General features: G+C 39.7%; 1 protein-coding gene across 1 annotated transcript in view; it reads left to right on the top strand.

The window, feature by feature from the left end:
- Positions 1–236: 236 nt before the first annotated feature.
- Positions 237–12,796, top strand: part of Poli (DNA polymerase iota) — a 29,844-nt gene continuing 17,284 nt past the window's right edge. Inside the window, exons 1-7 of the mRNA XM_045134975.1 lie at positions 237–323; positions 1,937–2,062; positions 3,204–3,368; positions 3,834–3,986; positions 6,213–6,449; positions 9,946–10,124; positions 11,678–11,769. Coding sequence (XP_044990910.1) covers positions 275–323; positions 1,937–2,062; positions 3,204–3,368; positions 3,834–3,986; positions 6,213–6,449; positions 9,946–10,124; positions 11,678–11,769 — 1,001 coding nt within the window. The 5' untranslated portion in view covers positions 237–274. The remainder of the gene's footprint in view (positions 324–1,936; positions 2,063–3,203; positions 3,369–3,833; positions 3,987–6,212; positions 6,450–9,945; positions 10,125–11,677; positions 11,770–12,796) is intronic.

The raw sequence follows: 12,796 nt of genomic DNA on the forward strand, positions 1-12,796 counted from the left end.
AAATTTGTGGCATTTCCCTAACACAAAAGCACTCAGGAAAGAAAAAGAAAAAAGATATAGAAAGCTGTTTGGAAAGTCATTCCACTTCCGAATAGGACATCTGCCAGGACCCGACTGGTTGATCCTGGCTGGAGGACCCAGCGGCTGGGGCGGGAAGCGCAGTTGCCTTGGAGACCGGGCGAAGCCGCTCTGCAGTTGGCCGGGAGGCGCGAAAGGGATGGGGTGGAGCCTGAGGAGGAAGGCGCGGCGAGGAAGAAGAGTGTAGGCCCAAGCCATGGAGTTGGCGGTCGCGGATGCGCCCGGAGGCTCGCTGGCCGCGCCGGGTCCGTGGGGAGGGGACGGCGGAGGCGGGCGGCGGGACGGCGGGGCGCGGGGCGGCGCCGGTGCCCTCCGCACCTCGGGGAGCTCACTGGCGGGCTGCCTTTGGAGGTGGGAGTCCTGTGGCTCACCCAGAGGTTGAGACCTGCATTCAGCGGGAAAGGGTGACGCCGAGCCTACTAAGGTAGCCTCAGTCCATCTTGGGGCCCACTTCCACCTCAGTTTATGGTCTCCACCTTGTTCAGCAAGACTACGGTGTCTGAAGGCAAAAAAGCCCAAGGTCTCATTGGCCGGTTTTTATAGATTTAATGGAAAAATAGTAATGGAAATAGATGTCCCTAATTTCAGTATATTACCATTACCAATTCATTCATTATCAACTGAAGAACATACTGTTTACTTCAGGTTTTGCAAGTTTTCTCAGCAGTTTGCTTTTTCTGACGCAGTATACAAGCTATAATAATACTGCCTTGCATTTATCATGGATTATTTGTAACTAAAGTCAGAAACCTCTCTGGTACCTCCTTTTTCATCCATGACATAAACTCGTATTTATTTATTTAATGGGATTTGAACCGGGGCCTAGGGCATAAGCAACAGCTCCTGCTCCTAATTTTTAAAATCAAATATTTGGACTTTCAACTTAGTGGCTCCTCGTTGGTTGTCTGTTAAAGGCACTGGGGATTTAACACTAAAACTGGAAATTGTGTTGTCATAGGGGAGCTAAATTTAGTTCACTGGACCACAGGTTTTTTTTTTTTTTTTTTTGGTGTTTTCGAGGTAGGGTCTTGCTCTATAGCTCAGGCTGACCTGGAATTCACTATGTAGTCTCAGGGTGGCCTCGAAATCAAGGCGATCCTCCTACCTCTGCCTCCCCAGTGCTGGGATTTAAAGGCGTGCGCCATCACGCCCTGGCTTCTATTACGTTTTAAGAAATCATTTAAAATACAATAGCAACAACAACAACAAAAATTAAAAAGAAAAACTGTGGCCGGTTGTGGCCTTTAATCCCAGCAAGAGGGAGGTAGAGGTAGGAGGATCGCCTTGATTTCGAGGCCACCCTGAGACTACATAGTGAATTCCAGGTCAGCTGGGCTAGAGCGAGACCCTGCCTTGAAAAACAAAAAATAAAAGTAAAAAGAAAAGACCCCCCCCCCCACTTAAATTAACTACCTTGAAATAAATGCAGTACCCAGAGAAATACTACTTGAATCAACAGGACTGAAGATCTTATTGTGGATGGAGTTTCATGTTTTTGTGATTTGTAAATGCTTTGGAGTATCTAAAAAGTTGGCTTTTGGCACATATTAAATCCCCAGGGTGGGAGAGGAGAACCTCTTGTTTTTTTTCACAAATACAATGTGTTGTCTCCCTGTCCCCACCCGGTAGGGTCTCACTCTAGTTCAGGCTGCCTTGGAAGGCACTACGTAGTCTCAGGGTGGCCTCAAATTTACGGCAATCCCCCTACCTCTGCCTCCCAAGTGCTGGGATTAAAGGTATGCACCACCACACCTGGCCCCACAAATACAATTTTAAATTTTTTTAAAGATTTTTTATTTTTTAAAAGAATTGCTATTTACTCATAGCCTTCTGAATATGTGTTTCTTTTTCTTTGCAGCAGTTCATGATGAAGTGGTGCATACGCGAATTTCTTCATCCAGAGTTATAGTACATGTGGATCTAGATTGCTTTTATGCACAAGTAGAAATGATCTCACATCCAGAGTTAAAGGACAAACCTTTAGGTAATAACTCACTTGATTTTGTTACATGATGATAGAAATAGCTTCTCATAATCACTCTTTTTCTGACTTATTAACCATATTAAGACATGTCTAGAGCCTGTTCTTTGGTACTTTAAAAGGTAAACTTCACGGCCTGGAGAGATGGCTTAGGGTGTGTGTGTAGACTTCCATCCTGTATGCACACATGTAGAGGCCAGAGGAAAACATCAAGTTTTCATCTTCTGCTGCTTGACACTGAGTCAATGATCTTAGACTTCTGTTTTTGTTCAACTGGTCAACTAGTGAGCTCCATCAATTTTATAGTCTCTCTGTTCCCATAGGACTAGTGTTACAGTGTGCATGGCCATGCCCAGGGTTATATGTGGATACCAGCGAATTGAACTCTAGGGCCTAATGCTTGTGAGCAGGCACTCTTTTCTGTTGAGCCATTTCCCTCAGCCCTCTTCTTAGACTCTTTAAAAAATTCATTTTTATTTATTTGCAAGCAGAGAGAGAAGAGAGAGAAGGGCTTTCTGTCACTGCAGAAGTACTTCAGATGCATGCACTATTATGTGAATCTAACTTTATGTGGGTACTTGGGAATTGAACCCAGGTTGTCAGTCTTTGCAAGTGCCTGAATCTTTGAACCATCTCTTTAGCCTCTCACTCTGGCCCAGGCTGACCTGGAATTCACTATGTAGTCTCAGGGTGGCCTCAAACTAATGGTGATCCTCCTACCTTTCCTCCCAAGTGCTGGGATTAAAGGCATGCGCCACCATGCCCACTTCCTTTTAGAATCTTGATGGAAGTTGTATATCGTAACGGAGACAGCTTTTCTTTCTTATCAAAACCCATTGCAATCTGGGTGAAGTGGTACAAGTTTGAAATTCTAGCACTTGCACTTGGGAGGCAGAGACAGAAGGATGGCAAGTTAGAGGCTAACCTGGGATTTATAGCAAGTTCAAAACAAACCTGCCACAAAAAGAAAAGAAAAAAAAATCCTTGGGATATTGCTTAGTGGAAGAATGCTTGGCCCTCATTGCAAACAACAGCAGCAAAATCCAACATGACCGCTTATACAATTACAGTGTGAAACTAGTAAATTATGTTTTAAGATGTTCAGTACTGCATACTTTCCTTATATAGTGTTGATTTTTTATAGGTGTTCAGCAGAAATATTTGGTGGTCACTTGCAACTATGAAGCTAGGAAACTTGGAGTTAAGAAACTAATGAATGTCAAAGATGCAAAAGAAAAGTGTCCACAGCTGGTATTAGTTAATGGAGAAGACTTGACCCGTTATAGAGAGATGTCATATAAGGTTACAGGTACAAGTTATAGTTTTTATAGGTACAAGTTATATGTTTTTAGCATGTTATATGCTATATGTTTTTGTAGGGTACATATTCATTACAAAAATCTTGAATGCCTTGTCCTCAATTTTTTTATTTTTATTTTTTGGTCTTATATTGATTTTTTGAGGTCCCAGACTGGCCTTGAACTCAGTGATTTTACTACCTCAGCTTCCTCACTGCTGGGATCTTGCCATTGGATTTGTTTTGTTGGAAAATATTACCTCTACTCAAAATATGTAGTACAGAAAAAAAAGACTGTTAACTGAGGATTTTAGTAAATATTGTGGAGTTGTGATAGCCTATGCATCATATATATGATACACATATGTTTATATGTACATATACATATTATCTTTCTTGATAGTTTAGGTATTAATCAGTTCAGTCTGTTCTAACCATAACCTAATTGCTGTGTTATCCAATATAATTTCAATTTAGAATTGTTGGAGGAATTTAGTCCAATTGTTGAGAGACTTGGATTTGATGAAAATTTTGTGGATCTAACAGAAATAGTTGAGAAGAGACTCCAACAGCTTCAAAGTGATCAACTCCCTGCAGTGACTGTGTCTGGTCATGTATATAATAACCAGTGTGAGTGGTTCTTTACTCATTCCCTTTAGTGACTATAAGTACATATATAGCTCATGTTCATTGAAGTCACTGGCATTCTGAAGATTTGTGGCTTCTGTTTAGAAGTATATTTGTGTTTTGTCATTACTCTAAAGAAAGCCAAAATGAGAAACTGCTAATCATATTGAGAAGAAAATAGGGCTGGAGAGATGGCTTAGTAGTAAAAAGGCTTGTCTGAAAAGTCCAAGGACCCAGGTTTGATTCTTCGATTCTGCAGTACCTACATAAGGCCAGATGCACAAGGTGGCACATGTGTTGAGTTTGTTTGCGGTGTCTAGAGGCCCTGGCGCACCCATTCTCTCTCTGCTTCTTTCTCTCCCTCCCAAACAAGTAAATAAAATATTTAAAAAAATAAAGAAAATAAGCTGGACGTGGTGGCGCATGCCTTTAATCCCAGCACTTGGGAGGCAGAGATAGGAGGATCACCATGAATTTGAGGCTACCCTGAGACAAATTCCAGGTCAGCCTGAGCTAGAGTGAGACCCTACCTGGAAAAACAAAGACAAGCAAGCAAACAAACAAACAAAAAAAAAAAAAAGAAAATAAGATTTAATGATATGTGGGCCAGTGCATATATCCCCCCTTTTCCCTTCCTATTTTCAAGAACTCTTTAGGTTTCTCTCAAGTTACCAGAGTTGGCTTATTACTATATTTTCTATAATAATTTTTAATTCTCCTAAACCTGACTTGGAGCAGAATTTTGAGGTTGGTTAAATGTGCCATTGATATATCTCTTCTTTGACCCTTGAAGCACTGAGAGCCTCATGTTGATCCCACGGTTTTCTAAGGAATCATCCATGGAATCTTGTCCAGGCTTATCTGTCATAGACCCATCTGCTATTTGCTATTTTGCTGATATCTTTTCCTATTTGATCAGATAATAAGTTTAGTTAGTAACTGTTATCAATAAAAGCATGGATGCATGGCTTTAATCTCAGCATTCAGGAGAGAGAGGCAGAAGGCTCATTGTGAATTTGAGAGCAGCTTGAGACTACATAGTAAATTCCAGGTCATCGTAAGCTAAAGCGAGACCCTGCCTCAAAATAAATAAATAAAAATAAAAGCATAGTCCTTTGCTTCACTATTTAGGCTGATGATGTTTCCAAAGCTATTTGCATTTAGAAGTAAGCTTCCTTAAACACCAGTGTCTTATTGGGCTTTCAGACATTTTGTGTCTGTTGGAGAGTCCTACATTCTACTACATACCAAGCTATTCTACTTTTGTGTAAGAGTTGCCTGTTTTTTTTTTTTAGTGCTTCTTCTGATTCCCTATTTTGAGGGCTGGCCATCAGCATCCAGTATAGTTTCTACCAAAGAAAATGTTATTGCCACCATTTCTAGGAGACATGGAGCTTTTCATTTGTCTTTTGAACTTGTGTTCTTTTGTCACTTACTAGGGCTAGGAGTGGAAGACTCCAAATATATTTCTGTATGATTTTAAAAGTAAGCTCAGAGTTTTCTGGTTAGGACATTTCCCCTTCCACACAAGATTTTGATACATTATTTTTTTAAATATGCAGAAAAATTGGCAGAATCATAGAGTGAACACCCTATCTACCCTCTTTTGAGATGTGCCATTTATTCTATCATGATTTCTTTTTGGAAAGGAAGGTTGATTGATGAACTTTTTGGAAAGTAAATAGCAGACACCATGACATTTCCCTAAATCTTCCTAGCTTGAAACCAGAAGATAAGGATAGTTCTATATAATAACTCTGATACCATTTTATACTGAACAATATTTATTTCTATATAATTTTCCTAAAATTTCATAAAAAATTCCTTAAACTGTAAACAAGTCAGAAATTGTTTCTAGCCACATGTGCAACTACTGCATTAAGTCTGGATTTGGATCTTTGAAGCTATAAAATACTTTTATGCTTATTTATAGAAATGTATGAATAGGAAGTTTATTAATGTCATGGAGATTTATGAGATAAATATTCATCATCTGTTAACCATTAAGCACTCTAGTATGCATTTGTTATTACAGGCTTTTGGAATTCACTTGTGGTATTTGTTAACCCTAAAATACAGTATGAAGAACTAAAGAACTAAGTCATGTGGGTAGAAGGGACTGATGGTGGTTGTGGGATGGTTTGAATATATATGAAGTCCCGTGCCTTTTTAAAACTTGTAAGAAAGAAACTTTAAGTTTTTATTGTAACTTTAACATTGTTTTTGTAGCTATAAATGTGCATGATGGCACACACATCAGACTTGTGATTGGATCTCAGATTGCAGCAGAGATGCGGGAAGCCATGTCTAATCGGCTGGGGCTCACTGGCTGTGCTGGAGTGGCTTCCAACAAGCTTTTAGCAAAATTAGTTTCTGGCATTTTTAAACCAAATCAGCAAACAATCTTGTTACCTGAAAGTTGTCAAGATCTTATTCATAGTTTGAACCACATAAAGGAAATGCCTGGTAAGACAAATATGTTTGAAAACTGTATCTTGGCTATGTTGTATTGCTTTCATTTTAAAAATTATAAATAGAATGCAGTTAATTCCTAGAGGCATGTACTTAATTCTTGGAGAAAATTTAAAAAAATAAAAAACCAAAAATTTAAGTATTTTCTGGAATGAATCTGTAGAAGTATAAAAGCACTTTCCACATATGGTCATATACATGTTTGAAATTTAGATATCTAGGCCTTTATTTCCAGTTCTGATTTCCTAATCTTATACTGTACATTTCACCTATAGAGAGTTCATCTGCTACTGTGTTTCTTTTGGGTTACAATGGACTTTCCAAAGCTTCTAGGCCAGCTTCCTCATTTTAAAGATGTGGAACTGGATTGCTTGAGAGCTTCACTGTTTTTATAGGCCATCTTAATTTTCAAAATTTTATTTCAGTAGCATTACTTCAGAATAGTATGTGGAAGTGAATTTCTAAGGCAACAGAAATGTAACCATTTAGATATCATAACTTCTTTTTGTTTTTCAAGGTAGGGTCTCACTCTAGCTCCGGCTGACCTGAAATTCACTCTGTAATCTCAGGGTGACCTTGAACTCATGGTGATCCTCCTACCTCTGCCTCCCGAGTGCTGGGATTTAAGGTGTGTGCCACCACACCTGGCTCATAACTTTCATTTTTGTTTGTTTGTTTGTTTTTGGTTTTTCGAGGTAGGGTCTCACTGTAGCCCAGGCTGACCTGGAATTCACTATGGGGTCTCAGGGTGGCCTTGAACTCACAGCAATCCTCCTACCTCTGCCTCCTGAGTGCTGGGATTAAAGGCATGCGCCACTACGCCCAACTCATAACTTTCATTTTTAACCAATGTGTGATTCCATTTGTATTATATCCTGGCTTACCTTCCTCAGTATAGTATAATTGGAACTTTTGGCTTACATTCTGATGAACTGTGACAGATTATAATGAATTGAGGAGTCTTACAAAGTCCTCTTACTTGAATTTGTTTTTTAATTACAACATCTTTTTTTTTTTTTCTTTCTTAAGACAGGCCTCAAACTTCCTATGTAGGTGTAGCTGTAGATGACCTTGAACTCCTGGTCCTTCTGCCTGTACTTTTCAGGTGCTGGCATGTACCACCATGCCTAGTTTTATGTAGTGCTAGGGATTGAGTCTAGGGTTTTGTACATTCTAGCCAAATACTCTACATGAACTACACAGGTCTATATATGTGTTTTTTTTTTCTTTTTGCATGTGGAATGTGTAAGTACATTAGCATGTATGTGGGTGCATGTGTGTAAAGGCCAGAGGTCAACATGGGTGTCTTATTTTTGAGACATGGTCTTTTGCTGAACTCAGAGCTGTTAGATTTAGGTGGACTAGCTAATCAGCAAGCTTGGGGGATTACCCTGTCTCTACCTTCCTAGCTCTAGTGTTATAGGAATATGTCCAGATTTTACATGGGTGTTTCTGTTCTGCACTTGTTATGTAGGTAGCATCAGCCAGTTTGAAGTTATGAATACTCTGGCAACTTTATGTCTAGAATATTGCAAAGCATTTTTTCCTTTCCTGGTTGCTCTTACGTTCTTTCCATCATCTCTTCTGCTATGTTCACTGAGCTTTGGAGGGTGTGATAGAGATGTCTTACTTAGTACTGAGTACTCTGCTGTTACATCTTCTCAGAACTTTGGTGAGTTTTGACTCACTCCAGTAATCATTGCCATCTGAAAAGAGAAGCTTCTCTAGCCAAAAGTGAGAGTAGCATTAATATATGGGCATAAACCTAAATATTAAGAGGGCATTTTAGTGGACATAATATATCCATTTACCAGACAACAGTAGTAGTTTCCCCCATAGGGCTTATGACTTCTTCAACCACAGGCTTTTGATTAGGTTGTCAGTACCAGGCATGAATTCCCTTCTTTGAAGTGGACCTCAAGTCCAATTAGAGAGCAGTTGATTTCCCCATAACAGACATGCTACCATTACACCAGTTGACACATTTGGCCTGGCTGGCCAGTCATAAAACTTTCAGGGTCCACTATAGGTTAAGACTGTTGACTTTTCTTCTATAACGGGAGGCATACCTCTTTTTAGCATTGTGACAGCTAGTCAACAGAGTAGAGAGAGGCTTCTAGCTCAGCATCACCTTGATTTCTGAGGGACCTGAAGTCCAAGCGTGTGGTATCTTCAGCAATATGGTCTTGCCATCTAGTTCTAGCAGGTAACAAAGAGCAATAGCCTGTGATGTTTTGGGGTCATTAGGGTCATCTCTGACCAACAATACCTTTTTGTTTATTTTTATTTATTTATTTGAGAGTGACAGAGAGAAAGGGGCAGGGAGAGAAAGAGAATGGGTGCATCAGGGCCTCCAGCCACTGCAAACGAACTCCAGATGCATGCGCCACTTTGTGCCTCTAGCTTACATGGATACTGGGGAATTGAGCCCTGAACTGGGGTCTTTAGGCTTCACAGGCAAGAGCTTAACCGCTAAGCCATCTTTCCAGCCCCATATTTACTATATCTTTAATTTAGATTAACTCTCCTCCCACATCCTTTTCTTCATCTCCTCCACTTACCCCACTTAGACCATTTCACCCCAGTGTTCACCCCCTGTACTTTCATATTTCTTATACCTTTTGTAGTAGACAGCTTCATGTTGCTGGGACAAACATTCAAGCGAGACACAGCTTATGGGAAGAGGGGGTATATTTCAAGTTTACAGATCCAGGGGGAAGTTCCATCAATGGTGGAAGAAACTGCTTCCATACATCCAAGCGGAGAGGAACAACCAGTCAGCAAAAACAGCAAACACAAGCCTGCAGCAAGCAGGATTCCCAGAGCTCAAACTCATCTTTGCTCTAGAATTCAGATCCTCCCCCAGTGACACCTTCTTTAGCCAGGCCACTAGAAATCCAAGTTAAAAGTTTTTGTTTGTTTGTTTGTTTGCTTGTGTTTTGGGTTTTTTTTTTTTTTGAGTTTTTTGAGGTAGGGTCTTGTTGTAGCCCAGGCTGACCTGGAATTCACTATGTAGTATGTAGTTTCAGGCTGGCCTCAAACTTACAGTGATCCTCCTACCTCTGCCTCCCAAGTGCTGGGATTAAGGGCGTGTGCCACCATGCCTGGCTCCAAGTTACAAGTTTTAATAAAACACCTGAATCTATGGGGGACATACATTCAAACTACCACATCATCTCCTATGGCCCCTTTCTAGGTTCCTGGCCTCTACTACTGACTTCTACTCCATCTCACATACAATTCTAAACATTTAAATCTAGGATCCACGTAAGAAACAGAACATGCAGTGTTTGACTTTCTGAGCCTGGGTTACTTAGTACAATCATAAGTTGATGGTCATCTTGGCTAGTTCCATTTTCTAGCTATTATGTGCAGTGGAATTTGATCTTAGCAAAATATTAATTAAGGAACTTACACTATATTTTTACTATTTTAATCTCCTTTAAGGAACAAAGCTTTCATAACACTACATGTGTTCTTCTTTATTTAGGTATTGGCTATAAAACTGCCAAATGTCTTGAAGTACTGGGAATCAATAGGGTACATGATCTCCAGACATTTTCAATCAAGATATTAGAAAAGAAATTAGGAATTTCATTTGCTCAGCGCATCCAGAAACTCAGTTTTGGAGAGGACAACTCTCCTGTCACACCCTCAGGACCACCTCAGGTAATGACCATTTGTTTTAATTATGTACTGGTTATCGTATTAGTTGAGATAAAGATTTATAGTGTTAGTACCATGTTCTTATCATTCTACTTTGCTTTTCAGGTAGCATATATCCCTTTCCTATAAGAAAGCTGATTTAAGCTGGGCCTGGTAGTGTATACCTTTAATCTCAGCAGAGGTAGAAGGATCACTGTGAATTCAAGGCCAGGCTGGGACTACAAGAATGAGTTCCTGGTCAGCCTGGGCTGCAGTGAGACTTATTCCCAGCATTTCATGGCTGTGAATTCGAGGTTATCTTGAGACTACATAGTGAATTCCAGGTTAGCCTGGACTAAAGCAAGATCCTACCTTGCAAAACAAAACAAAAACAAACAAACAAAAAGGCTGATTTGGGCTGGAGAGATGGCTTAATGGTTAAGGCATTTGCCTGCAAAGCCAAAGGATCCCAGTTTGGCTCTTCAGGACCCACATAAACTAGATGCACAAGGGGGCAAATGCATCTGGAATTCGTCTGCAGTGGCTGGAGGCCCTGGTGTGCCCATTCTCTTTCTCTCTCTCAAATAAGTAAAATATATTTAAAAATATTTTTAAAAGGCTATTTTATTCTTTTTTTAATTCTTAAAACTTGCAACATCAGTATTTTAAAATTTCAGTCATGATTGACACTTAATTTTTTTAAAATTTTTATTAACATTTTCCATGATTATAAAATATATCCCATGGTAATTCCCTCCCTCCCCACCCCCACACTTTCCCATTTGACACTTAATTTTAATAACCTATAATATATGTATATATGAAGCAAAATATTTTAATCTTTAAAAAACTTTGTTTTCATAACAGTCCTGCTAATCAACAAATGGGGAAAGTATAACCACCCAGGTAACATTTTTTTTTTTCTCTAATGTAACATGTACTTTTGTGTGTCATGTACTTTTGGTCTACTTAATAAACCTTTGAGATCAGCAGTAGTATTTATTCATACCTTGCTCCCTCCTTTCTTTCTGTTTTTATTCTTTTTGTTTTAGGATATTGTACTTTCAAAAGGTTAACACTCAAGCATAAACTCAAATTCAAGTTCTAGGGGATTAAGAGCTTTGCTGTAGTCATACAGTAAAGCTTGAGTTGTTTCTTGTACTTTGTACTACTGTTGACTTCCAGTGTACTTTTTAAAAAAATTTTTTGCTTTTATTTTATTTGAGAGCAACAGAGAGAGAGAGAATGGGCTCACTAGGGCCTCCACCCATGGCAGATGAACTTGTGCATCTGGCTTATGTGGGTACTAGGGAGTCGAGCCTTGAACCGGGGTCCGTAGGCTTTACAGGCAAGTGCTTAACCACTAAGCCATCTCTCCAGCCCCTCCCATGTGCTTTCTAGTAGAGTACAGTAGCTGCAGATGCAAGAAATAATGTAAAAGTTAATTAAATGCTTTAAACTAAACAGAAGAGATAAGTTACTGAATAATGTGTTTGGATATTTGTTAGACATGTACACTGGTAATTTGATATACATATTTGAATTTATATTAATGCTTATTTATGCTTCTTTGGTAGTCCTTTAGTGAAGAGGATTCATTTAAAAAGTGTTCATCTGAAGTTGAAGCAAAAAAAAAGATTGAAGAACTACTTACTGGTCTTTTGGACAGGTGACTCTTGATCCATTTTTCCAAGTGATGTATATATGCATTCTGTGTACAATACATAGGAAAAACTACTCTATAGATCTTACAAATTGACTGGAGACTAGTCCTTGTTATCTGAAACAGATCATTTATCAGTGGAGATCTCTGCTTTATACACTGTTGCCAAGCTGAACCTGGTGCGTGGTGCCCTTACTCCCAGTACTCGGGTGGCTGCAATGGAAAGACCACTGTGAGTTCCAGGTTAGCCTGGGCTACAGAGTGAGTGGCAGCTTATCTTGGGCTTGAGTGAGACTGTGCCTGAAAAAAAATTACCACAAAGACAGTAATATGTACTCAACCAAAATAACCTACTTCTACTATTCTATTCACTGAACTGTGGTTATACTGTAGAGCTTAAGCCATAGTAGTTACCTGAAGGCATTTTTGTGGATAGTTCTAATATTCCTAAACTTTTTAATAGTTAATAATCTTTAAATGAGAAGGAGTTTGGTTTTCTTTTTTCTTTTTCTTTTCTTTTTTTTTTAAATTAATTTATTTATTTGAGAGCGACAGACATAGAGAGAAAGACAGATAGAGGGAGAGAGAGGGAGAATGGGCGTGCCAGGGCTTCCAGCCTCTGCAAACGAACTCCAGATGCGTGCGCCCCCTTGTGCGTGTGGCTAACGTGGGACCTGGGGAACCGAGCCTTGAACCGGGGTCCTTAGGCTTCACAGGCAAGCGCTTAACCGCTAAGCCATCTCTCTAGCCCTCTTTTTTCTTTTTCTTTTGAGGTAGGGTCTTGCTGCAGCTCAGGCTGACCTGGAATTCACTATTGTAGTCTCAGTGTGGCCTTGAACTCAAGGCAGTCCTCCTACCTCTGCCTCCCAAGTGCTGGGATTAAAGGCATGTGCCACCACACCTAGGTCTATGGGGAGGAAGTTTTAAAAAATATTTTATTTATTTATTTGTTTGAGAGAGAAAGAGGCAGGTAGGGAGAGAAAGAATGGGTACACCAGGGCCTCTAGCTATTGCAAATGAACTCAAGACACAT

Source organism: Jaculus jaculus, chromosome 15 (assembly GCF_020740685.1).
Source record: "Jaculus jaculus isolate mJacJac1 chromosome 15, mJacJac1.mat.Y.cur, whole genome shotgun sequence".
NCBI lineage: Eukaryota > Metazoa > Chordata > Mammalia > Rodentia > Dipodidae > Jaculus > Jaculus jaculus.